The sequence below is a fragment of the Rana temporaria genome, chromosome 11, assembly GCF_905171775.1.
Source record: "Rana temporaria chromosome 11, aRanTem1.1, whole genome shotgun sequence".
Lineage (NCBI taxonomy): Eukaryota > Metazoa > Chordata > Amphibia > Anura > Ranidae > Rana > Rana temporaria.
The window spans coordinates 4,319,671-4,346,751 of NC_053499.1; the positions used below are offsets into that span (position 1 = coordinate 4,319,671).

General features: G+C 46.8%; 1 protein-coding gene across 1 annotated transcript in view; it reads right to left on the reverse strand.

Moving 5' to 3' along the window:
* The window catches only part of NELL1 (neural EGFL like 1), a 1,277,601-nt gene that overhangs the window by 799,727 nt on the left and 450,793 nt on the right, over positions 1 to 27,081 (reverse strand). The window contains 1 exon segment of the mRNA XM_040327905.1: positions 22,962 to 23,132. Coding sequence (XP_040183839.1) covers positions 22,962 to 23,132 — 171 coding nt within the window.

The window sequence follows — 27,081 nt, forward strand, 5'->3', positions numbered from 1 at the left end:
AAACAGGAGTGTGCAAGAATTAGAAGTCAGGTTTTTATTGCCCAAGGCACACCTGGCACACCCCTTGCCCACACCTATGCTTGCTTTATTGGTATACATGTTACTTGTTACTTTGGCCCAGATGCCTCGTACACACGACTGCATCTGGGCCGCGGACCATTTTCATCGGACATGTTGGGTCGTCTGTACGAGGCCAAAGGAGATACAACGGCGTATCTCCAGATACGCCATCGTATCTCTGAGTCTGAGCGGTCATATCTATGCGCCTGATTCTTAGAATCAGTTACGCATAGATTTCTATTAGATCCGACCGGCGTAAGTCTCTTACGCCGTCGGATCTTAACTGCATATTTACGCTGGCCGCTATGGGCGTGTACGCTGATTTCCGCCTAGACATATGTAAATCAGCTAGATACACGAATTAACGAACGTACGCCCGGCCGACGCAGTACAGATACGCCGTTTACCTTAGGCTTTTCCCAGCGTAAAGTTACCCCTGCTATATGGTGGCGTACATGCGGCGTACCAATGTTAAGTATTGACGTCGTTCCCCGTTGAATTGTGAAAAATTTACGTCGTTTGCGTAAGTCGTCCGTGAATGGGGCTGGACGTCATTTTACTTTGGAGCAATGCACACTGGGATATTCCACGGACGGCGCAAGTTATTTACATAAAACATGCCCCCCTGTTCCACATTTTAATTAGGCGGGCTTACGCCGGCCTATTTACGCTACGCCGCCGCAACTTACAGAGCAAGTGCTTTGAGAATACAGCACTTGCCCGTCTAAGTTGTGGAGGCGTAGCGTAAATAGGATACGCTACGCCGGAACAAAGATACGCTCTTCTACGAGAATCTGGCCCTAAATGTTCATTTTTGCACAAAGGATTTGTGTGAGAGTGCTGCAGGAATTGTTAATAGTGTTTTTGATTTGTGCTTCTTTTAAAAGGGATTTAGGCTGCCCCCCAAGCTGGCTGCCCCACAAATCTTTTAACCCACTTCTTGCTCCACTATTTGCATTTGAGTTATCAATTGTCAACTCTTAAAGGGGTTGTAAAGTTTGATTTTTTTTTTAAATAACAAACATTTCATACTTGCCTCCACTGTGCAGTTCGTTTTGCACAGAGTGGCCCCTGATCCTCCTCTTCTGGGGTCCCTCGGCGGCTGTCTCGGCTCCTCCACGCAAGAGCTAACCCCCTTCTTGAAAGCTCTCTCCCAAGGGTGTTAGCTTGCGGCGGGTTCCTGTGTGATACAGTCGGCGGCCGTAGCCGCCGCCTGTATCACTTGGCCTTGCCCTGGCGCGCCGCATCATTGATTTGATTGACAGCCGCGGGAGCCAATGGCTGCACTGTTATCAATCATCCAATGAAGAGCCGCCTTAACCACTTAAGGACCACCTCCTGCACATATACGTCGGCAGAATGGCACGGCTGGGCACAAGCATGTACAGGTGCGTCCTTTTTAAGTGCCCAGCCGTGTCCGAAGCTCCGTGACCGCGGGACCCGCGGACCTGATCGCCGCTGGAGTCCCGCGATCGGTCCCCGGAGCTGAAGAACGGGGAGAGGTGAGTGTAAACACAGCTTCCCCATTCTTCACTGTGGCAGCTTCATTGATCGTGTGTTCCCTTTTATAGGGAAACACAATCAATGACGTCACACCTACAGCCACACCCCCCTACAGTTAGAAACACAAAGGAGGTCACACTTAGCCCCTTCAGCGCCCCCTTGTGGTTAACTCCCAAACTGCAATTGTCATTTTCACAGTAAACAATGCATTTTTAATGCATTTTTTGCTGTGAAAATGACAATGGTCCCAAAAATGTGTCAAAATTGTCCGAAGTGTCCGCCATAATGTCGCAGTCACGAAAAAAATCGCTGATCGCCGCCATTAGTAGTAAAAAAATTATAATTTATAAAAATGCAATAAAACTATCCCCTATTTTGTAAACGCTATAAATTTTGCGCAAACCAATCGATAAACGCTTATTGCAATGTTTTTTACCAAAAATATGTAGAACAATACGTATCGGCCTAAACTGAGGAATTTTTTTTTATATATATATATATTTTTTGGGGGTATTTATTATAGCAAAAAGTAAAAAATATTGCTATTTTTCGAAATTGACACTCTATTTTTGTTTATAGCGCAAAAAATAAAACCCGCAGAGGTGATCAAATACCACCAAAAGAAAGCTCTATTTGTGGGGGGAAAAAAGGACGCCAATTTTGTTTGAGAGCCACGTCGCACGACCACGCAATTGTCAGTTAAAGCGACGCAGTGCCGAATCGCAAAAACTGGCCAGGTCTAAGGATGAGCTCCGGCGTGTTCGCATTGAACACGTGAGGAGCCCGCCAGGAAGTGGGCACCCGCGCTGCGCTAATCAGGCAGACATTTCCCGATCTCTGCAGCCGAGCATCGGGAAATGTCTGCCTGGCTGTGATTAGCGCAGCGCGGGTGCCGTCTTGCTGGCGGGCTCCTCACGTGTTCAATGCGAACACGCCGGAGCTCATCCTTAGCCAGGTCCTTTAGCTGCCTAAAGGTCCGGGTCTTAAGTGGTTAAGCTGGGGGAAACCGGATCGCGCCCACGGAGTTTCGTGGCACAGGTAAGTAAAACGGGGGAGGGGGGACTGGGGGCCCCCGAGAGTGCAAGGTGTTTTTTCACCTTTCATTTTGCTCATTGCTAGATTGACATTAGAAGATCAGAAGATGAGAAGAAAAGATCCTAGCAGTTACTCACATTTAGACTTGTTCTGAAATGTTGAAGACGTTTTGCAGCTTATTAAAGCTACTTATTCAGTTCTAATGAGAGTCGGGGAATGCACCCCCAGCATTTATAACCTCACAGGTAACCAAGCCGCCTTCATCCCGTCACCATGGAAGGTGTCAATGCAGACGATGATTATCCAAGAACGGGACGGGAGGTGTGAACATTTGTGGAAACACCTTCTTGTAATTATATAATCCCGTCCCTTGGTGCCAGGAAGCCTGCACAGGTGTTTATTCCTTCCATTTACATGGCGGAAGGTGTGAACTGTTGTCCTGCTACATTATCCGGCATTGTTCTGCATACATCAAGTTACTTTTGCAACTTCTTGTCCAACGTAGAAGGGGGCGAACTCTGCAGGTCAGGAGAAGTTTTCCTACACCTTAAAGGGGCTGTAAAGGTTCCTTTTAAAAAAAAAAATAACATACCGTATTTATCGGGGTATTGACCGCTCCGGCGTATAGCGCGCACCCCTAAAGTGGACCCGCATTCCTTTGTACTTACAGTTTTGGTGTCTTGCGCGGCGTCCATCGGCGGCCTCGTCGGGTCCGGAGTCCGTCTGCGGCTTCGGGTGTCCTCTTCGTCGGGTCCGGCGTCCTTCTGCGGCGTCCTCGGCGCTCGTTTCCCGCTTTCCCGCGCCGAGTTTGAATACTGCGCCGGCATATACCGAGCGCAGTACACTCGTGTATAGTCGGGCAGGTTCGGCTCCTCTCGCGCTCACGTCCTGTACGTCCAAGACGTGAGCGCGAGAGGAGCCGAGCCTGCCTGACTATACACGAATGTACTGCACTCGGTATATGCCAGCGCAGTACACTCGTGTATAGTCGGGCAGGTTCGGCTCCTCTCGCGCTCACGTCCTGTACGTCCAGGACGTGAGCGCGAGAGGAGCCGAGACTGCCTGACTATACACAAGTGTACTGCGCTCGGTATATGCCGGCGCAGTATTCAAACTCGGCGCGGGAAAGCGGGTACCGGCGTATATCACGCACCCACGATTTTGCCCTGATTTTCAGGGCAAAAAAGTGCACGGTATACGCCGATAAATACGGTACATGTCATACCTACTTCCACTGTGCAGTTTGTTTTGCACAGAGTGGCCCCGATCCTCCTAACTCCCTTCTGGGAAGCTCTCTCCCAAGGGGATTACCTTGTGGGATAAATATTAAGGGGAACGCCCGAACCCCCCCCAAAAAAATGCATGGGGGTCCCCCCAAATTCCATACCAGGCCCTTCAGGTCTGGTACAGATTTTAAAGGGAACCCTGCGACAAATAAAAAAAAAAGGCGTAGGGGTCCCCCCTCAAAATCCATACTAGACCCTTACCTGAGCATGCAACCTGGCAGGCATGCAACCTGGCAGGCCGCAGGAAAAGAGGGGGGGGATGAAATTGCACCCCCCCCCCTCCTGAACCATACCAGGCCACATGCCCTCAACATGGGGAGGATGTCCCCATGTTGATGGGGACAAGGGCCTCATCCCCACAACCCTTGTCCGGTGGTTGTGGGGTCTGCGGGGGTGCTTATTGGAATCTGGAAGCCCCTTTTAACAGATCCTCCAAAGTTATGGAACAAGTATATTTTTATTTTATACTTCCTCATTCTTTTCCAAACCGCCATTCCCCGTTTTTTCCCCTGTCCCCCCTCGCTGTTCCCCTTGTCACCTTTCCCCCCCTTACCCCTCCCATCTGTTCCTTCCCCTTCCTTTGTTCCTTCCCTTTTTTCTTTTTCTTTTCTATTTTTCCTTCCTCTTTACTCCCCCCCCCTTTTCCACATTTTTTTTCTTCCCTTCCTGCCCTTTCCCTGCCCCACCTTTTTTTCATGGATTCCTTAGGCCTCGTACAGACGAGGGGACAGTCCGCTGAAAACGGTCCGCACCATCAGACAGAAATCCGCATGGACAGACAGCGCGGTGACGTGGCCGCGCTGTCGCCGCGACGATGACGCGGGGACGTGCGCGACCCTGGAAGGTAAATACTTCCACGCATGCGTCGAATCACTTCGACGCATGCGAGGGATGGCGGCCGATCAGACATGTCTGTTGAGTCCGTACAGACGACCGGACATGTCCGACGGACAGGTTTCCAGCGGACAGGTTTCTTAGCATGCTAAGAAATTTTTGTCCGCTGGAAAACGGTCGGCTGGACAAATGTCCGCCGTACACACGATAGGCCGTACACACGACCGAACTTGTCTGCTGAAACTGGTCCGCGGACAAGTATCAGTGGACAGATCCGGTCGTGTGTATGGGACCTTAGTCTCACACACCTCCCTTTGCATTAATTGACTCTTTTTCCCTCCCCCCTCTCCCGTTCATTTTTGTCTGGGTCAATTACCGTATTTATCGGCGTATAACGCCAGCTTTTTCCCCCTTAAAATCAGGGGGAAAATCTCTGTTCTGGGGACGCCCGTGTGGCCCTTATGGACGGGCCGCCACTGGGAACAAGTATATGTAATGGGACTAACTACTATAAGCAACTACTACGACCTGGATAAATGAGAACCTTCGCAGACACGACACGAAAAGTTTGCGAGTTGAAAAAAAAAATCTCATATTCTTTTCTGGTGGAAACATTTCTCCAGATAAGATAGCGCTGGAATTACTTTGCATTTCATCGCGTCTGTTTTGTTTCCCGAATGCAAGTTTTATAAGACGGAAAAACAAATATACACAGTAAACACAATTCAGAGTTTATATTCCCCCGAAAAAAATAAACAAATTCTCCCTCCAAGTCTAATGAAATGGCACAATCACGGGATACATACATTTGCGAAACGTCTTTTCTCATCTCGCTCGCGCCGTGAAATAAAAAGGCCAACGTCGCGGGATGCTTTGAGTTTGGTCTTCGGCTGACATTTTGCGACGGAATTATTCATTTTTCACTGTTTTGGAGCCGCGATAAAAAAAAAATAAGGCTGGAGTCAATCTGAACTGTCATTTGGATGCGGGGTGGTTTAACCAAGATCTCCCGGCAGTAACAAATTGAGAGTTATGAGCCACAGAGAGCGTCATGAAGTTGTGCCTGGGAGTCCGTAATCAACATCTTTGAGTGCTCATAAATGCTCATTCCATGTAGGACAGCTCGGGAAAAAAAATTGATGTATGTGCCAAAGAGCGACAGAATACAGATTTCAAAGCTCCGAGTCACGGCGCCAAGAGAAAGTATCCCTGGAAATAGAGGAATCAGGTATGTTGAGCGCGTACTCAACTCCAGAGACGCAGGATATCATTACCACATAGATATGAATTATTAAAGTGATACATTATATTACCAAAAGTATTGGAACGCCTGCCTTTACACACGCATGAACTTTAACCACTTCATCCCCCGGACCATTTGGCTGCCAAATGAACAGGCCACTTTTTGCGATTCGGCACTGCGTCGCTTTAACTAACAATTGCGCGGTCGTGCGACATGGCTCCCAAACAAAATTGACATCCTTTTTTCCCCACAAATAGAGCTTTCTTTTGGTGGTATTTGATCACCTCTGCGGTTTTTATTTTTTGCGCTGTAAACAAAAATAGAGCGACAATTTTGAAAAAAAAAGCAATATTTTGTACTTTTTGCTGTAATAAATATCCCCAATTTTTTTCCTCAGTTTAGGCCGATGCGTATTCTTCTACATATTTTTGGTAAAAAAAAAAAATCGCAATAAGCGTATATTGATTGGTTTGCGCAAAAGTTATAGGGCCAGATTCACAAAAGAGATACGACGGCATATCTCTGAGATACGATTGTCGTATCTATCTATCATAGTATCTATCTATGTGTTACACCGCGTCAAAATTTTAAAAAGTTACGTTGTTTGCGTAAGTCGTCCGTGAATGGGGCTGGACGTCATTTACGTTCACGTCAAAACCAATGACGTCCTTGCGACGTCATTTGGAGCAATGCACACTGGGATATTTTACGTACGGCGCATGCGCAGTTCGTTCGGCGCGGGGACGCGCTTGATTTAAATGATACACGCCCCCTACCGGACAAATTAAAATTCCGCCGGGTGATTTACGCTACGCCACCGCAACTTACGGAGCAAGTGGTTTGAGAATACAGAAATTGCCCATGTAAGTTGCGGAGGCGTAACGTATCTGATTTACGTTACGCCTCCGCAACTTACATGGGCACAATTTTGCGCGGCTGTACGTGAATCTGCCCCATAGTGTATATCTATATCATAACAGACCTCCTTTAGAAGAAAAAATGCCTCTGTTCAGCCTTAGTGCTTTTCATTTCTGATTCTCTCCATTCAAAATTGTTTTCCTGAGCGTCATCGATCATTCCGCGGCCGGACGTGAGTGAGCCTCGTAGGCCACCTCTCGCCGCCGCAGCTGCATGGCCTGTGATGGTTGCGCGCTCAGCGCTGGAAATTGGCGCAGAATTGTGTGGGCGCGCCTGCAGATTCTTTTTCTTTATAGACTTCTCATTCCAGGTTTTTTTTTTACTCCCCGTGTAGAACGATCGGACCATAAAATTGATATAATAACCGAGTGACTTATAAATACAAAAGAGCCCCGGATCACCTGGACAGGGGAAACCTCCCCGGAACCCGAATGTTCTGCAGAGCTCTTCATTACCAGGATTGTTTTTTTTTTTTTCCTATTATTTTGATTTCTGGCACCATGATGACCACAATAGGTGAGCGATTATGGGTTGCCGTAGCAACTGCCATTTGGCACATGACTGACGGCTGGACCCGACACATAAGTAAAAGAGTTTGAGACAGAAAACTCAATAAATATGATTGGGGGGGGGGGGGTTGGGTGTCGTAGAGTGCAGAGCTGAAATGCTCCGAGCCTCACAGATTAGCCTTGGCGGGATCAAAAGCGCTTACCATGACTAAAGCGGAAAAAATTAAGACTGAGGTCTATAATCCGTATACAGGAGAATGCTTCAAATCCAAAGCACTCGCATATCAAAGCGAGTTTCCCCATTGAAGTCAATGGAATTGAAAACAATTTGTTCTATTGACTTCTATGGCATGCAATACCGCACTCTTATGACGTGCATGATCGGACTGTGACGTCATAAGAGGCGGGATCACCCGGTGACCACCCCCCAATGCCTATATAAACCGTTGCGGACCGCGCAGACGGCATTACGGCGGGAGAGATCGTCGAGTCAACATCGGAAGAAGAGAAGAGGGAAGAAGACGACGGGGAAGACCGGTCCGCCGCTAGTAAAAGAGCTGGAAGAAGATAGCGGAGGACCGGCAGAAGGCAGAAAGCACCGGAGAACAAGAGAAGAACCGGAGAACAAGAGAAGAACCGGAGAGCGCGGAGAAGGCACCGGAGAGAGCAGAGAAGTCGGAAGGAGACCCCCGGAGTCGGAAGAAGACCCCCGGGAGCTGCCTAATAAGCTACTTTAAAAACCTGTCTAGTGTGTTTTTTTTCTTGACACTTTTCCCCCAGGTGAATGGGTAGGGGTACGATGTACCCCATACTCATTCACATAGGGTGGGGGGCCAGGATCTGAGGGTCCGGGATCTGGGGGTCCCCATATTAAAGGGGGCTCCCAGATTCAGATAAGCCCCCCTCCCGCAGACCCCGACAACCAACAGCCAGGGTTGTCGAGAAGAGGCCCTTGTCCTCATCAACATGGAGACAAGGTGCTTTGGGGTGGGGGGGGGGCGCAGTGCCCCCCCCTGCCCCAAAGCACCAACCCCCCCCATTGGAGGGCATGTGGCCTGGTATGGTCTAGGAGGGGGGGCGCTAGTTTGCCCCCTTTCCTGACCTGCCGGGCTACGTGCTCGGATAAGGGTCTGGTATGGATCCTGGGGGGACCCCTACACCATTTTTTTTTTGGTGTGGGGGATTTCCTTTAAGATCCATACCAGACCGAAGGGTCTGGTATCATCTTGAGGGGGAACCTCCCGCAAAAAAACGTAAAAAAAAATGCGGGTTCCCCTTCAAGATTCTCCGCACACGGAAGTCGGATCTTCTTGATCCGACTTCTGGGGCGACCTCTATTCATATCAATTTGCTCCCCATAGGGAACCATTGATTTTGAATAGAGAAAGAAAAACGCGTCTGGAAGCTAGCGTGGCGAAACGTGCATTGAATTCAATGCAAAACGCGAAAAAAAATTGCACGAAAAAACAACGTTTTTTTTCCTGGCGTCTGTACTAGCTTTTAAAAAAGTCTGTGGGCATGAGGCCTAACAGTACAGACTTTAAAAAGTCATGATATATTATAACAATAACAACAAATAAGATACATTTTTATGAAAATTAAAGATAATAATATCGATAATAAAATGCGGATGTGGATGAATAAAGGTCAAAAATGAATTGCATATAAATGGAAATTGCAGGATTGATCGTTATTTAAATTCCATATTACATCCATTGGAGCCTAATTGGCAACAAAGCAAATGGTATTGCCAATTAGGCTCCAATGTATGTAATATGGAATTCAAATAACGATCAATCCTGCAATTTCCATTTATTTGCAATTCATTTATTTATTTTTATTCATCCTCAATGCATTTTATTGTCAATATTATTATGTTTATTTTTTAATTTTTTTTTCTCTAAACTATTCCTGTCATGGTCTGTTTCCATTCTGATTTTTGTAAGTTTATTTTATTAATTATTATTTTTATTATTAATAATAATATTATCAATTGAATACAATTGAACATTCTTTTCTATAACGAATCATGTTAAGTTCTACACAATATAATATATGTATGTGTGTATATATATTTATATATATATATATATATATATATATATATAACAAAATTAATAATTTTACATAAAAATAATAAAAAAATGATTCACTTTAAGTATAAATATAGCAGAATTTTATCAGGAAATAATAATAATACATATATATATATATATATATATATATATATATATATATATATATATATATATATATAAATAAAATTAATACAAAATATACATTTACTTTACAAAAAAGAAAACATATATTTAAAAAAAAATAAAAAAATAAAACAAAATGAATAATTTTACATAAAAATTATTTTAAAAATATTGGGGCAGATCCACAAAGATCTGCCCGGCGCATCGTATATAAGATACGCTACGACGCCGTACCTTACCTGGCTTTATTTAGAATCCAGGAAGATTTTGCGTCGTAGTGTATCTCAAGCGGCGTAACGGCGCAGAATTCAAATCGGCGATTAGGGGGCGTGTTTCATTTAAATAAAGCGCGTCCCCGCGCCGAATGAACTGCGCATGCGCCGTCCGTAAATTTCCAGCCGTGCTTTGCGCTAAATGACGTCGCAAGGACGTCATTTTTTTTAACATAGACGTGAATTACGTCCATCCCGATTCACGGATGACTTACGCAAAAAAAACAAATTCAAATTAAACACGGGAACGACGGCCATACTTAACATGGCAAGTCTAACTATACGCGACAAAATACCAGCTTTAACTATACGCCGAAAAAAGCCGACTAGAGACGACGTAAAGGAATGCACCGGCCGCTCGTACGTTCGAGGATCGTCGGAAATAGCTAATTTGCATACCCGACGCGGAAAACGACGTGAACGCCACCCAGCGGACGCCGAAGTATTGCATCTTAGATCCGAAGGCGTACGAAGCCGTACTCCTGTCGGATCTAACCCAGATGCCGTCGTATCTTGTATTGAGGATTCAAACTAAAGATACGACGCAGAAAAAATTGCAAAGTACGCCGGCGTATCAGTAGATACGCCGGCGTACTCGCTCTGTGGATCTGCCCCCTTCACTTTAAGTATAAAGCGAGTGGTGCAGAATTTTATCAGAAAATAAAAAATGTATGAAAATAAATAAATAAATGAAAACAAAAAATAAAATAAAAACTTGGAGAAAATCCCCCGAACTTTTCCCCTTTAATCCTGTATACGGTTTCATGTCGGGAAATAAAAAGTCAGAATTGCTCCTCGGGTCGGTTCCAGAAGGCGGGGGGATGGAAAATCGGATTGTAAATATTTAGAATGGCTTTTCCATGCAGCAGCCAATCACCGCCTGCGATGCCGGCAGAATTTTATGACATAATTGACATATAAATGGCATCATTTTTCCCCTAAACTTGGACAGTTTTACAAAGCGCGGCGATCGGCTTCGGGGCAACAAAGCGAAATGGAGCTGAAAAATGTTCCGCTTTCCGAGCCCAAATGTGTTACATTACGCCTTCCTTAAATGTCAAGGAGCAATAAATAGCCGTCAAATTCGCAGGTCGCCGCCATAATGCAAATGTGCGCAGGTGGTCGATGTTCCCATCACAACACATCCATTACCCCGGCAAGCTGTTTTCCCTGAAATGTCGATGGATGGAGACGAAACAGCAGACAAAACCGCGCACGGGTGCGCAGTCATGTTGGGACAGGAAGGGGCCGTCCCCCAAACTCTTCCCACAAAGTTGGGAGCGTGAAATTGTCCAAAATGTCTTGGTATGCTGATGCCTTAAGAGTTCCCTTCACTGGAACTAAGGGGCCAACCCAACCCCTGAAAAACAACCCCCACACCATATTCCCCCCTCCCCCCCACACCATAATCCCCCCCCCACACCATAATCCCCCCTCCCCCCCACACCATAATCCCCCCTCCCCCCACACCATAATCCCCCCCCCCCCACACCATAATCCCCCCTCCCCCCACACCATAATCCCCCCTCCCACACCATGATCCCCCCTCCCCCACACACCATAATCCCCCCTCCCCCCACACCTAATCCCCCCTCCACCAAATGATTCGGAACATTGCACACAGCAAGGTCTATAAAGACATGTGTGAGCGATTTTGGGGTGGAGGAACGTGACTGGCCTGAACAGAGTCCTGACCTCAACACGATAGAACACCTTTGGGATGAATTAGAGCGGAGACTGCAAGCCAGGTCTTCTTATCCAACCTCACAAATGCGCTTCTGGAAGAATGGTCAAACATTCCCAAAGACACCCTCCTAAACCTTGTGGACGGCCTTCCCAGAAGAGTTGAAGCCGTTATAGGTGGGTCAACTCAACATTGAACCCTACGGACTGTGGGGCAGATCCACAAAGATCTGCCCCGGCGCAGCGTATCCGAGATACGCTACGCCGTCGTAACTTACTTGTGTTACCTTCGAATCCTTAAAGATTTTGCGCCGTAAGTTACGGCGGCGTAATCTATCTCTGGCGGCGGAATTCAAATCGGTGATTAGGGGGCGTGTTTCATTTAAATGAAGCGTGTCCCCGCGCCGAATGAACTGCGCATGCGCCATCCCTAAATTTCCCGCCGTGCATTGCGCTAAATGACGTCGCTAGGACGTCATTTTTTTTAACATAGACGTGAATTACGTCCATCCCGTTTTACGGACGACTTACGAAAAAAAAAGAAACAAATTCTAAATAAATGCGGGAACGGCGGCCATACTTAACATGGCAAGTCTATCTATACGCCGCAAAATAGCACCTTTAACTATACGCCGGAAAAAGCCTACTAGAGACGACGTAAGAGAATGCGACGGCCGCGCGTACATTGGGGATCGTCAGAAATAGCTAATTTGCATACCCGACAGGGAAAACGACGCGAACTCCACCCAGCGGACGCCGAAGTATTGCATCTAAGATCCGAAGGCGTACGAAGCCATACACCTGTCGGATCTTACCCAGATGCCGTTGTATCTTGGTTTAAGGATTCAAACTAAAGATACGACGCGGGAAATTTGAAAGTACGCCGGCGTACTCTCACTGTGGATCTGCCCCTAAGACTGGGATGCCATTAAAGTTCATGTGTGTGTAAAGGCAGGTGTCCCAATACTTTTGACAATATAGTGTATATACAGATTTTAGCTTCCGGCATCGCAATGTATATACTGGCAAGGGGTGTGCTGGAGGGTCTATTGATGCTGGCTACTGGGGGGATCTATTGTTTAAGAGGGGTCTATTGTTGCTGGTGGGGGGGGTCTTATGGGTCATATGTCTTATGTGTCCCAATACTTTTGAAAATATAGTGTATATACAGTATATAGCTTCCGGCACCGGCAATGTATATACTGGCAAGGGGTGTGCCGGAGGGTCTATTGTCACTAGGGTGGGGGGTCTATTGTTTATGAGGGGTCTATTGTTGCTGGTGTGGAGGTCTTATGGGTCATAGGTCATATGTGTCCCAATACTTTTGACATTATAGTGTATATACAGTATATAGCTTCCGGCACCGGCAATGTATATACTGGCGAGAGGTGTGCTGGAGGGTCTATTGATGCTGGCTACTGGGGGATCTATTGTCCCTGGGGGGGGATATTGTTGCTGGTGGGGGGGTCTTATGTGTCTCAATACTTTTGACAATATAGTGTATCTTCTGCAGTCTTTTTTACTTCGCAAACCAGATCTATTTCAAAAATGCGCCCCGTCCCCCCAGACGCGGAAATGCGCGCGCTTGTGAGCAGATTACGAGACAACCTATAAGCTCACTCGGCGGCGCGATCTAATTTTCATTTTACGACGTACGCTTCAATTATAATTCAGAAAAGAAAAATACGGCCTGTTTTTTTTTTTCTTTTTTATTAAGCCGGGGGTTTGTATTATGTATCGCCGTCCGCACGGGAGGCCGGGGGAACTGCGTTGTTTGTTTATCGGACGTCTCCCGGCTGTCATTCGGTAACCTTGTTGCGTAAGCGGCTTTGGCGGTATTTTAATCAGATTAGTTTGTTCTTTTTTAATCAATTCTCTCTCTCTAAGCCCCGCGCGCGCGTGTGTCAGATATTTCACAGCCTTTTCTAGAAGTGTTAATGCTTTTTTTATTTATTTTTTCCCCCCGAGAGCCGCGACTTGTAAGAGAAGTCAGAATAACAATGTATCTGTTTTTATAACGAGATAGAAAGAGGAGAAGGAATCGGATTCTCAGCAGTCGCAGTGCAGCTCCGGGCCTAGTTCACATTTGCGGTTGGGTGGCACCTTTTCCCCCTCCCCCCCCCCCAAAAAAAGCAGCCATACAGATGATATCATAGTGCTGCAAAAATACCCCCCCCCCCCCCCCCCGTCACGTTCAGCAGGCCGATCTTCTATTAACTAGTGTTGCTCACGAATATCTCGAATTTCGCGGCCAATATTCGCTATTTCGAATATAAAAAAAAAATTGCGAAATTTCGCTAATGCAAATTTATTGCGAACATTTTGCGAATTTTTTATTTTATTTTTCTGATTGGCTCTGATGCAAAAAAAGGGCGGAGAAAGTATTCGCGAATATTCGGAAATCGAATATTGGTGATATTTTATCGAAATTTCGCTAATGCGAAATTGATTGCGAGATTTTGACAACTCTGATTGGCTCTGATGCAAAAAAAGGGTGGAGAAAGTATTCGCGAATATTCGCAAATACTTTCTCCACCCTTCTTTTGCATCAGAGCCAATCAGAGTTCTCCTACCACAGTTGTCAAAATATTTCACAACATTTTTTTTTTGATAAAATATTCCGAATATTCGATTTCCGAATATTCGAGAATACTTTCTCTGCCCTTCTTTTGCATCAGAGCCAATCAGAAAAAAAAAAAAAAAAATTCGCAAAATGTTCGCAATAAATTCGCATTAGCGAAATTTCGCAATTTTTTTTTATTTTTTAAATATCACGAATATTCGATTTTAGCGAATATTTCACGAATATTCGGCTATATATTCGTGATATATCGCGAAATCGAATATGGCGTATTCCGCTCAACACTACTATTAACCACTTGCCGCCCGCCAATGACAGATTGACGTCGGCAAAGTGGTTGTAGAATCCTGACTGGACGTCATATGACGTCCTCAGGATTCTGAGCCGCTGCACGCTCCCGGGGGGCGTGCATCGCGGCGATCGTTGTTGCAGGGTGTCGGTCTGACACCCCGCAACACCGATCAAGGTAAAGAGTCTCTCACGGAGACACTTTACCACGTGATCAGCCGCGTCCAATCACGGCTGATCACGATGTAAACAGCAAAAGCCGGTAATCGGCTTTTCCTCTACTCGTGTCTGTCAGACGCGAGTAGAGGAGAGCCGATCGGCTGCTCCTGTGACGGGGGGGGGGGGTTTGTGCTGATCGATTATCAGCACAGCCCCCCCTGAGGATGCCCACTGGACCACCAGGAATGCCCACTGGACCACCAGAGATTCCACTAGATCACCAGGGATTTAAATCAAAGGTATGCCACCCTAGACCACCAGGGATGACACATAATGGATGCCAATCAGTGCCCACAATGGGCATCACTGATTGGCAGGCATTGTTTGGCACTGATTGGCATCCATTAGTACAACACATTAGTTAGTGCCCATCTATGCCTATCCATGCCGCCTATCAGTGCCCATCCATGCCGCCTATCAGTGCCCATCCATGCCACCTATCAGTGCCCATACGTGTCGCCTATCCCTGCCCATCCGTGCCGCCTATCCCTGCCCATCCGTGCCACCTATCCCTGCCCATCCGTGCAGCCTATCCCTGTCCATCCGTGCCGCCTATCCCTGCCCATCCGTGCCGCCTATCCCTGCCCATCCGTGCCGCCTATCTGTGCCCACCTGTGCCACCTATCCGTGCCGCCCATCAGTGCCCATCCGTGCCGCCAATCAGTGCTGCATATTGGTGCCCATCATCAATGCCACCACATCAGTGCCACCTCATCGGTGTCCATCAGTGCCATCTCATCAGTGCCCGTCAGTGCAGTACCATCAGCGCCCATTAGTGAAGGAGAAAACGTACTTATTTACAATGTTTTATAACAGAAACAAAAAAAAAATTCAAAATTTTTGGTAATTTTTTTATTTTTTTTGCAGAAAATATAAATCGCAGAGGTGATCAAATACCACCAAAAGAAAGCTCTATTTGTGGGTACAAAATGATAAAAATGTAGTTTGGGTACAGTGTAGCATGACCGCGCAATTGTCATTTAAAGTGCAACAGCGCTGAAAGCTGAAAATTGGTCTGGGCGGGAAGGTGTATAAGTGCCCCCCGGTATGGAAGTGGTTAAAGTAACCAAATATAGGCAAATAAAATTGAGGTTGTCAAAGATTTCAACACTTGCAACTCGAAAATAAATCAACAACAGAAGGATGAAAATAAAAATCTGTGGCCCAGATTCTCAAAGGAGTGCGTTACATACAGAGTGCAGGGTTCAGGAGTGCGTTATGTACAGAGTGCAGGGTTCAGGAGTACATTACATTCAGAGTGCAGGGTTCAGGAGTGCGTTATGTACAGAGTGCAGGGTTCAGGAGTACATTACATTCAGAGTGCAGGGTTCAGGAGTGCGTTATGTACAGAGTGCAGGGTTCAGGAGTACATTACATTCAGAGTGCAGGGTTCAGGAGTGCGTTATGTACAGAGTGCAGGGTTCAGGAGTACATTGCATTCAGAGTGCAGAGTTCAGGATTACCCTATGTGCCAAGCTCAGGGATGCGCTATGTACAGAGTGCAGAGTTCAGGGGTGCACTACGTACAGAGTGCAGAGTTCAGGACTGTGTTATGTATAGGGTACAGGGGTGTGCTATTTACAGAATGCAGGGTTTAGTTTGTGCTACGTACAGAGTGAAGTTCATGAGTGCGCTGTGTAGAGAGTGCAGGGTTTAGGGATGCGCTACACACATAGTGCAGGTTTCAGGAGTGTGTTACATACAGAATAAGTTCAGGGGTGTACTGTACTGTACTTGATGGGCACAGTGGATGTGTTTGATGGGCACAGTGGCTTTGTTTGATGGGCACAGTGGCTTTGTTTGATGGGCACAGTGGCTGTGTTTGATGGGCACAGTGGCTGTGTTTGATGGGCACAGTGGCTGTGTTTGATGGGAACAGTGGCAGTGTTTGATGGGAACAGTGGCTGTGTTTGATGGGCACAGTAGCTGTGTTTGATGGGCAGAGTGGCTGTGTTTCATGGGCAGAGTGGCTGTGTTTGATGGGCACAGTGGCTGTGTTTGATGGGCACAGTGGCTGTGTTTGATGGGCACAGTGGCAGTGTTTGATGGGCACAGTGGCTGTGTTTGATAGGCAGAGTGGCAGTGTTTGATGGGCAGAGTGGCTGTGTTTGATGGGCAGAGTGGCTGTGTTTGATGGCTACAGTGGCTGTGTTTGATGGGCACAGTAGCAGTGTTTGATGGGCACAGTGGCTGTGTTTGATGGGCAGAGTGGCTGTGTTTGATAGGCACAGTGGCTGTGTTTGATGGGCAGAGTGGCTGTGTTTGATGGGCAGAGTGGCTGTGTTTGATGGGCACAGGGCTGTGTTTGATGGGCAGAGTAGCTGTGTTTGATGGGCACAGTGGCTGTGTTTGATGGGCACAGGGCTGTGTTTGATGGGCAGAGTGGCTATGTTTGATGGGCAGAGTGGCTATGTTTGATGGGCACAGTAGCTGTGTTTGATGCGCACAGTGGCTGTGTTTGATGGGCACAGTGGCTGTGTTTGATGGGCACAGGGCTGTGTTTGATGGGCAGAGTGGCTATGTTTGATGGGCAGAGTGGCTGTGTTTGATGGGCACAGTGGCTGTGTTTGATGCGCACAGTGGCTGTGTTTGATGGGCACAGTGGCTGTGTTTGATGGGCACAGTAGCTGTGTTTGATGGGCACAGTGGCTGTGTTTGATGGGCACAGTGGCTGTGTTTGATGGGCACAGTGGCAGTGTTTGATGGGCAGAGTGGCTGTGTTTGATGGGCAGAGTGGCTGTGTTTGATGGGCAGAGTGGCTGTGTTTGATGGGCACAGTAGCTGTGTTTGATGGGCACAGTAGCTGTGTTTGATGGGCACAGTAGCTGTGTTTGGGCACAGTGGCTGTGTTTGATGGGCACAGTAGCTGTGTTTGGGCACAGTGGCTGTGTTTGATGGGCACAGTGGCTGTGTTTGATGGGCAGAGTGACTGCAATTGTGACTGGTCCCCAGTGCTCTAATGTTGGCCCTTGAGCTTCCAGGCATTTTGAGCCACTGTCCAGAGCAAGTAGATTGGGCATTCTGATGTCGCCTACTGCTTGTTCATTCCGAGTCAGTTCCTTAGAACATACAGAAGCCAGGCAAAGTCCGAAGGAGACCGTGACAAGCCATCAGCACACATGTATTTTAGAATGGACTTCCTCTGATTGCCTCCCGGGGTCCTTTGTTCTCCTCCAATCATAACGAGGCGTCTGCTGTGTTCCAACAACTCGTAGAAAAAAAAAGACAAAACCAATTTGTGGCCAATGGTGACTTTCCTTGTGCAGCCAGAGCCGGGTCTCGGCGCTAATTACAGCAGCGGGTCGCAATCAAGTGCCAATTGTTAAATTACACAGCCGTCAAAACAGGTTAAAGCTTGGCCGGCTTCCCAGACACAAAGGATTCTATAGAAAGGAAAGTTCCAATAGAATACCGGAAAACGGTAGAGAAATCTGATGGTGAGATGAGGAGATGAGGGATTGGACACAAGAAGTTCCCAACTTCACCTGTCAGGTGGGGGAAGCCTGTTCATCCAACCGAATGCCCAATGAGGCCGCCATGACACCTCGACTCCCTGGGCTTAGTCCCGGGGGCTCCAGACTTTCTAAATAAAGGGCCAGTTTACTGTCATTCAGACTTCAGGAGGGCCATGGGAGGGAATAGTGTCCCATCATTGGTGTCAGTGGGAGGAATAGTGTCCCATCATTGGTGTCAGTGGGAGGAATAGTGTCCCATCATTGGTGTCAGTGGGAGGAATAGTGTCCCATCATTGGTATCAGTGGGAGGAATAGTGTCCCATCATTGGTGTCAGTGGGAGGAATAGTGTCCCATCATTGGTGTCAGTGGGAGGAATAGTGTCCCATCATTGGTGTCAGTGGGAGGAATAGTGCCCCATCATTGGTGTCAGTGGGAGGAATATTGTCCCATCATTGGTATCAGTGGGAGGAATAGTGTCCCATCATTGGTGTCAGTGGGAGGAAAAGTGTTCCATCATTGGTGTCAGTGGGAGGAATAGTGCCCCATCATTGGTTTCAGTGGGAGGAATAGTGCCCCATCATTTGTGTCAGTGGGAGGAATAGTGTCCCCATCATTGGTGTCAGTGGGAGGAATAGTGTCCCATCATTGGTGTCAGTGGGAGGAATAGTGTCCCATCATTGGTGTCAGTGGGAGGAATAGTGCCCCATCATTGGTGTCAGTGGAAGGAATAGTGCCCTGTCATTGGTATTAGTGGGAGGAATGGTGCCTCATAATAATCTCTATTTATAATCTCATTTTTTTTTACATTTTGATCATCTCAGATATGTGTAGACTTTGGGTAGGTTACACTTCTACTATGATTATTATTATTATTATATTATATTATTTTAATTATATTAATAATAATAATAATAATAATAATTATAATAATATATAATTATACAAATATAATATAATAATAATAATAATAATAATAATAATAATAATAATAATAATAATAATTATTATTCTTATTATAATAATTATTATTATTAGTATTATATTATATTATTATAATTATATTTTATTATTATTATTATTATTATTATTATTATTATTATTATTATTATATTTGTATAATTATATATTATTTTTATTATTATTATTATTATTATTATTATTATTATTATTATATTTTTATAATTATATATTTTTATTATTATTATTATTATAATGGATGCAAGGAGCTTGTAAAATAGAGCCAGCTTCTAGTTTCTTCAATGTAAAAAAGGTCAACTACTACTGGTGGAGTACGCGGCGGAGTGCGTGGCTGAGTATGTGGCGGAGTACGCGGCGGAATAGGCAGCGGAGTACACGGCAGACTACGTGGTGGAGTACGTGGTGGAGTACGCAGCGAAGTACGCGGCGGAATACGTGGCGGAGTACGTGGCGGAGTACGTGGCGGAGTACGAGGCGGAGTACGTAGCGGAGTACGCGGAGGAGTGCGTGGCGGAGTACGTGGCGGAGTACGTGGCGGAGTACGCGGCGGAGTACGCGGAGGAGTGCGTGGCGGACTACGTGGCGGAGTACACGGCGGAGTGTGTGGCGGAGTACGTGGCGTAGTACACAGCAGAGTACACGGCGGAGTACTCGGCGAAGTACACGGCGGAGTACGCGGCGGAGTACGTGGCAAAATATGCGGTGGAGTACATGGCGGAGTACGCGGCGGAGTACGTGGCGGAGTACGCGGCGGAGTACGCGGGGGGAGTACACGGCGGAGTACTCGGCGAAGTACACGGCGGAGTACGCGGCGGAGTACGTGGCAAAATATGCGGTGGAGTACATGGCGGAGTACGCGGCGGAGTACGTGGCGGAGTACGCGGCGGAGTACGCGGGGGGAGTACACGGCGGAGTACGTGGCGGAGTACGTAGCGGAGTACCTGGCGGAGTACGTAGCGGAGTGCGCGGCGGAGTATGCGGTGGAATACGCGGGGGGAGTACACGGCGGAGTACGCGGGGGGAGTAGACGGCTGAGTACGTGGCGGAGTACGTAGCGGAGTGCGCGGCGGAGTATGCGGCGGAGTACGCGGGGGGAGTACGCGGCGGAGTACGTGGCGAAGTCAGAGCATTTAGAAGAGCCGAGAAGTAAAACACAATTCCAATTCCCCGGAGACCAGCTCATAGAACACTTTGTAGCTCTTTAGCACAGAAGAAAGAAACACTCAACACGTGAAACGCCACTAAGTAACAAAAGCAGAAGATTTCTACAATCTCCCCCAAGCATTATTTATACATAAAGTGGCTACAGAAATGCGGGGAAATTATAGACGACGGCTTTTTTCAAATAATAAAAGATTTGTTTTCTTTTCTTTATATGTATCAAACCCATTCCCTGTAACAGAACTCATCCCTCTCCGCCTCCTCCGCGTGTCATAGTGCAGGGAAATCAGCCAATGGGGACCACTGTTCCCGAAGACAAGAGGGTTTCTCTCACTTGCTGTTGTGTCTCTGAGACAGAAAATGAACAATAATCTACCAAATAGAAGGCAGGTACGAGGGCTACAGCGCGTCCGGAAAGTATTCACAGCGCTTCACTTTCTCCACATTTTGTTATGTTACAGACTTATGCCAAAATGGATTAAATTAATAATTTTCCTCTAGACCCGGGACTTGGCACACATGTAGCCCCATTTCTTCTCTACAAGTGTGCAAAGCTTGTTGTCTGGGGGACCTACGGCTGAGGAGCACCCATTTTTCAAAGCCGGGCACCCCTTCCATAGACTCCCATGTTAAACGTCAGTCTAGTCATGGACACAGTGAGGCATGGACATGGGCACAGTGAGGCACAGGGGCGTGTACGCTGATTTACGCCTAGAAATATGTAAATCAGCTAGATACGCCTATTCACGAGCGTACGCCCGGCCGACGCAGTACAGATACGCCGTTTACGTTAGGCTTTTCCCGGCGTAAAGTTACCCCTGCTATATGAGGCGCAGATGAGGCGTACCAATGTTAAGTATGGACGTCGGAACAGCGTCAAGTTTTTCACGTTTTACGTCGTTTGCGTAAGTCGTTCGCGAATAGGGCTGTGCCTCATTTACGTTCACGTCGAGAGCATTGGCTTCTTGCGTGTTAATTTGGAGCATGCGCACTGGGATACTTTCACGGACGGCGCATGCGCCGTTCGTAAAAAGCGTCATTTACGTGGGGGTCACATAACATTTACATAACACACGCCCACATCTTCCACATTTGAATTAGGCGGGCTTACGCCGGCCTATTTACGCTACGCCGCCGCAACTTTGGTTTGAGAATACGGCACTTGCCTGTCAAAGTTGCAGAGGCGTAACGTAAATAGGATACGTTACGCCCGCACAAAGATCCGCGGTTCTGCGTGAATCCGGGCCTGTATCTTTTTTGTGCCATTTTTATACATTGTATCTTTTTTGTGCCATTTTTATACATTGTATCTTTTTTTGTGTTTTATTTCTCCTTTTAAAGGAGGACACATAAGGGTTATAGCCGAAGATGCGGCCCCCGTCGGAACGCAGCCAGAGGTTTTATTTTATTTTCCAGCCTTCACTGCGCCGTACAACCTCCTCGCTTTATAAAAATCCCTTTCTTCTCTGTTTTTTAAGGTTTATTATCTGCAGTTTTGAAAATCACCTGAAAGGACGCGGCGGGCGAGTTCCCTTCCCGGACGAGCTCAGCATGGCGGCTCCCCATTAGGAAGGACGTTCGCGCCGATAATTCAATCGTATTCCCTGAAAAGCTCGGAGCCAAGTGCGCCGGGAATGTTTGACTTTGCTGTTCCTCCCGCAAACATCTGACACCAGGCTGAGCACCGCCCCAGGCGCGACGTCTACAAAACGCTTTACAAATCGTGTTTTCAACAAAAACATTAACTTCATTTTGGATGGAGGCAAAAGCAAGCTTCAGAGAAGTTGCCAACACAAGGGACCGAATCAGTGAGCCGTAATGTGTGCTGTAACCTCTAGCAACTAATCAGTGAGCTGTAATGTGTGCTGTAACCTCTAGCTACCAATCAGTGAGCAGTAATGATGTGCAGTAACCTCTAGCAACCAATCAGTGAGCAGTATTACTGTACAGTAATCTCTAGCAACCAATCAAAAATAAGTTATGTGCTGTAACCTCTAGCAACAAATCAGTGAGCCGTAATGTGTGCTGTAACCTCTAGCAACCAGTCAGTGAGCCGTAATGATATGCTGTAACCTCTGGCAACCAATCGCAATCACTGCCTGATCTGATACAGTAAAGGCATTAATTGCTCAAGGAACCCTTAGCAACCTCTGGAGGAACCTCTAGCAACTAATCAGTGAGCCGTAATGTGTGCTGTAACCTCTAGCAACCAATCAGCGAGCAGTATTACTGTACAGTAATCTCTTGCAAACAATCAACAAGAGGAAATCATGTGCTGTAACCTCTAGCAACGAATCAGTGAGCTGTAATGTGTGCTGTAACCTCTAGCAACCAGTCAGTGAGCCGTAATGATGTGCAGTAACCTCTAGCAACCAATCAGTGAGCAGTATTACTGTACAGTAATCTCTAGCAACCAATCAAAAAGAAGTTATCATGTGCTGTAACCTCTAGCAACGAATCAGTGCGCCATAATTTGTGCTGTAACCTCTAGCAACCAGTCAGTGAGCCGTAATGATATGCTGTAACCTCTGGCAACCAATCGCAATCACTGCCTGATCTGATACAGTAAAGGCATGAATTGCTCAAGGAACCTTTAGCAACCTCTGGGGGAACCTCGGGGTTCCATGGAACCTTGGCTGGGTTAGTCAATCTGTAATTTTTGAAACACAAATTAGTCCAAAAAAAAAAAAACAATCTACACCTTAAACCCACAACACCGCCGAGCAGAACTTACTTGTTGCAGTCGACGTGAAGAAGGATGTGCGAGGCGCTGACCGTCAAAGCCACTTTGTGCCACTGTCCATCCGCCAGACGGTAGGGGAAAGTTTCCGTCCTCGACTTTCCATTATATCTGTAGTGGTATCTGATTTCATCCCTCAAGCCGCTGCTCTCCAGTTCAAAGAAGCTGCAAGACAAGAGAGAAGAAGGAGGATGAGTCAGCGCGCCGGACCGGCCAGTACGGGAAAAAGCGAGGCAGGAAAGTGCGCCAAAGGTGGGAGGATGGAACGCTCGCTAAGACGAAGCCATCTGCTCTCAGGAGGGGAACTCATAACTCTTGAAGGACGGATAAGAAACAAGAAACAAGAGATTCTACAAGAAGAAGGAAGGAGGGGGGGTCGTATGTTTTTCCATTTCAACGCATAAAGAGACAGGCGGAGTGACGGGTGGATAGACCCAGAGATACGGATAGACAAATATAGCTACATTGGTACACACCCCGGCACGCCTTGCCATTACATACATTAATTGCTGGAGCTACCAGAACTGTGTTCCCTCATCTTTCCCATGAAAAACAAGCCCTGGTTGAAAGGTGACACCCATCAGTTATGACCTTTGTAAACAGGGCCGCTGATAGAAATCATGGGGCCCCGTACAGCCTACCTAAAGGGGCCCCCTACAGCTCCGCCCCTGGTCCCTCCTTCAGCCGCACCCCTGGCCCTGCCCCCTGCCCCCTCCCCAGACACTGTCTGGAAACAAAGTGCAGGTTTGTCTACAAGTGATAATTATTTTTCTCATCCATGCTGCCAATGCCAAATGTATGTTTTGCCTGCAGAGCTGCTGCCTATGGCATTATGCCATTGGCGGCATGGGTGGCACTGTCTGCAGCACAATATGGCACTGACGGCATTGGGTGGCACTGTCTGCAGCACAATATGGCATTGGCGGCATGGGTGGCACTGTCTGCAGCACAATATGGCATTGGCGGCATTGGGTGGCACTGTCTGCAGCACATTACGGCATTGGCAGCATTGGGTGGCACTGTCTGCAGCACATTACGGTGTTGGTGGCATGAGTGGCACTGTCGCTGCAGGCAGCACATGTGTTATGAGCAGTAACGCATGTGCTACCTGCAGACAGTGCCACCCATGCCTCCAATACAATATTGTGCTGCAGACAGTGCCACCCATGCCATGCCGCCAATGCCATATTGTGCTGCAGACAGTGCCACCCATGCCATGCCACCAATGCCATATTGTGCAGGCAGCACATGCGTTACGGGCAGTAATGCATGTGCTACCTGCAAACAGTGCCAGACTGTAAAAGACCTAAGCCATTTCCGCTCATCCAGGACCAACCATTAAAGTGGAAAAGCCTAATGCCGCGTACACGCGGTCGGAATTTTCGGTGGAAAAAGTCAGACGGAATTTTTTCATCGGATATTCCGACCGTGTGTATGCCCCGACTTTCTCTGTCGGAAATTTCCGACGGACTTAGAAAAAGAACATGTTCAATTTTTTTTCCGACGTAAAATAAATTCTATCGGAAATTCCGTTCGTCTGGATGGAATTTCAACGGAGAAAGAAAACACGCATGCTCGGAAACAATTCGACGCATGCTCCGAAGCATTGAACTTAATTTTTCTAGACTCGTCATAGTGTTGTACATCAACGGGGTTTTTGACGGTCAGAATTTGGTGTGTCCGTGTGTATGCAAGACAGCTTGAGCCGAATTCCGTCAGAGTTTATCCCGCCGGGAAAAAACGATCGTGTGTACCGGGCATTAGTCTAAAGCCTTGTACACATGACCGAGAGCATTTGGCCGGGAACCCCGGCCGTGTGTAATAGAGAACCTGCTCTCTATATTATCCCATTGGGATTCCCGGCAGAGTGTTTCCTGCCAAGAAAACCGGTCGTCTGTATGCATACCTGTCCAAGATAAACCCGGTGGTTCTTTTGAATGGCCGTCTGTATGCACGGCTTTGCAAGGCAAGCTTGCCAGGAATCCCGTCAGGAAAACCAACGTTTTTTTCCCTGACGGGATTGCGGCCGTGTGTACAGGGCTTTACTATTAGAGACGGGCCGAACAGAAAAAAAGTCAAAACTGTCCATTTTGAAGGCTTATATGCAAGTTATTGGCCATAAAAAGGGTGTGGGGGTCCAAATCCTGCCCTGGGGGACATGTATCAATGCGAAAAAAAGTTTTTAACCAATTGTTTTTTTTTTCAGGAGCAGTGATTTTAGTGATGCTTAAAGTGTAACAATAAGAATGAAAAATTCCTTTAAATATAGTGCCTGGGGGGTCCCCTTAGTCTGCCTGTAAAGTAGTGCATTTGTAGCATGTATAGAACCTGCTGAAGCAAAAATGAAATTTCTAAAAACAAAACAAAAAAAAAACGCTATTTAACCTCTTTACCACCGCGCTATAGACAAAACACGTCTATAGCGCGGTGGAGTTATTCTGGGAGGACGTCCCTGGATTGTCCTCCCAGAATCCTCCTCTCGCGCGCCCCCTGGGGCGCGCTCCCGGAATCATCTGTGAGCGCCAGGTCTAGAAGACCCGGCACATCACAGATCGCGGTAAATTGCCGCTGGTAAACATACCGGCGTCATGTGATGACGCTGGTTCCTCCCTCTCCTCTCTGTACTGATCGGTACAATGTGAGCAGCAGTAGCTGCTGTGGCTGGATCTGTGACAATTGCAGTCACAGATCCAGCCATCCATCCCTCCCTGTGCAATACTCTGCAACACCAGCAATACTCTGCAATAACCCCCCCATACTCTGCGATAACCCCCCCATACTCTACGATAACCCCCCCATACTCTACGATAACCCCCCCATACTCTGCAATAACCCCCCAATACTCTGCAATACCCCCAATACTCCGCAATACCCCGCAATATCTGCTAATATGACAGAAACAAGATTTTTTTTTTTTTTACAGAATTTTCAGTGTTTTTTCTTTTATAGCGCAAAAAATAAAAAACCCAGAGGTGATCAAATACCATCAAAAGAAAGCTCTATTTGTGGGAAAAAAAGGACACAAATTTCAGATGGGCACAATGTTGTATGACTGAGTAATTGTCATTCAAATTGTGAGAGCACCGAAAGCTGAAAATTGATTTGATTAGGAAGGGGATTTAAGTGCCCAGTGGTCAAGAGGTTAAAAAAAAAAGAGAGAGAAAAATGGCACATCTGTAGCATGTATAGAACCTGCTGCATCAAAAATGAAATAAAAAAAAACGCTATTTAATAAAAAGAAAGAAAAAATTGCACATCTGTAGCATGTATAGAACCTGCTGCAGCAAAAATTAAATTTCGGAAAAAAAAACTCTATTTTAAAAAAAAGAGAGAAAAAAATGGCACATCTGTAGCATGTATAGAACCTGCTGCAGCAAAAAACAAACAAAAAAAACGCTATTTAAAAAAAAAAATAGCACATCTGTAGCATGTATAGAACCTGCTGCAGCTCCGCCCCAAAAAACTGTCTCAGTGTTTTTATTACTTTTTGACACTTTTTTTAGTGAATGGGTATGGGTAGAGCCCCCCTGCTCCCAAAGCACCCCCCCCCCCTATGTTGAGGGCATGTGGCCTGGTATGGTTAAGGAGGGGGGAAGGTTTGGTGTGGATTTTCGGGGGACCCCACGTTATTTTTATCTTTTTTTTTTACCAGCAATATTTTTTATTTAGCTGTCTGCGGGGAAACCCGTTGACAGCCGATGACTCATCTGTTGTTAAGGACGCCGCTTCCCGGCACCGATCATGTGACCGGGGGCTGCCATATTCAACAAAAGAAAAAGTCTTTTAACTCTGAATAATATCAAATAATAAAAGTAAAAGGGCAAATAATGAAACGAAAGCCTTTTTTGATTTCCACTTTGCGGCGCTCTTGTTAGGAATACAGCATGACGTTCCCGGGGCCGCCGCGCAACCTCGCAAATTCCCCGTCCGCAGAATTTAAATTGTTTATCTGCTTCTTCCAGGACGTGTTTCATTTTTTTGCACAACCCCTCGGCCAAGAGTCGGAGTCGTACAGACGGTCTTTGTTAGCCAATAATTTACAAGTGATTTCCCCGAGGCGCGCGGGCACAAATGTCGCCGGCATCCATCAAAGTGTCGGGCGAACTTACTGCTC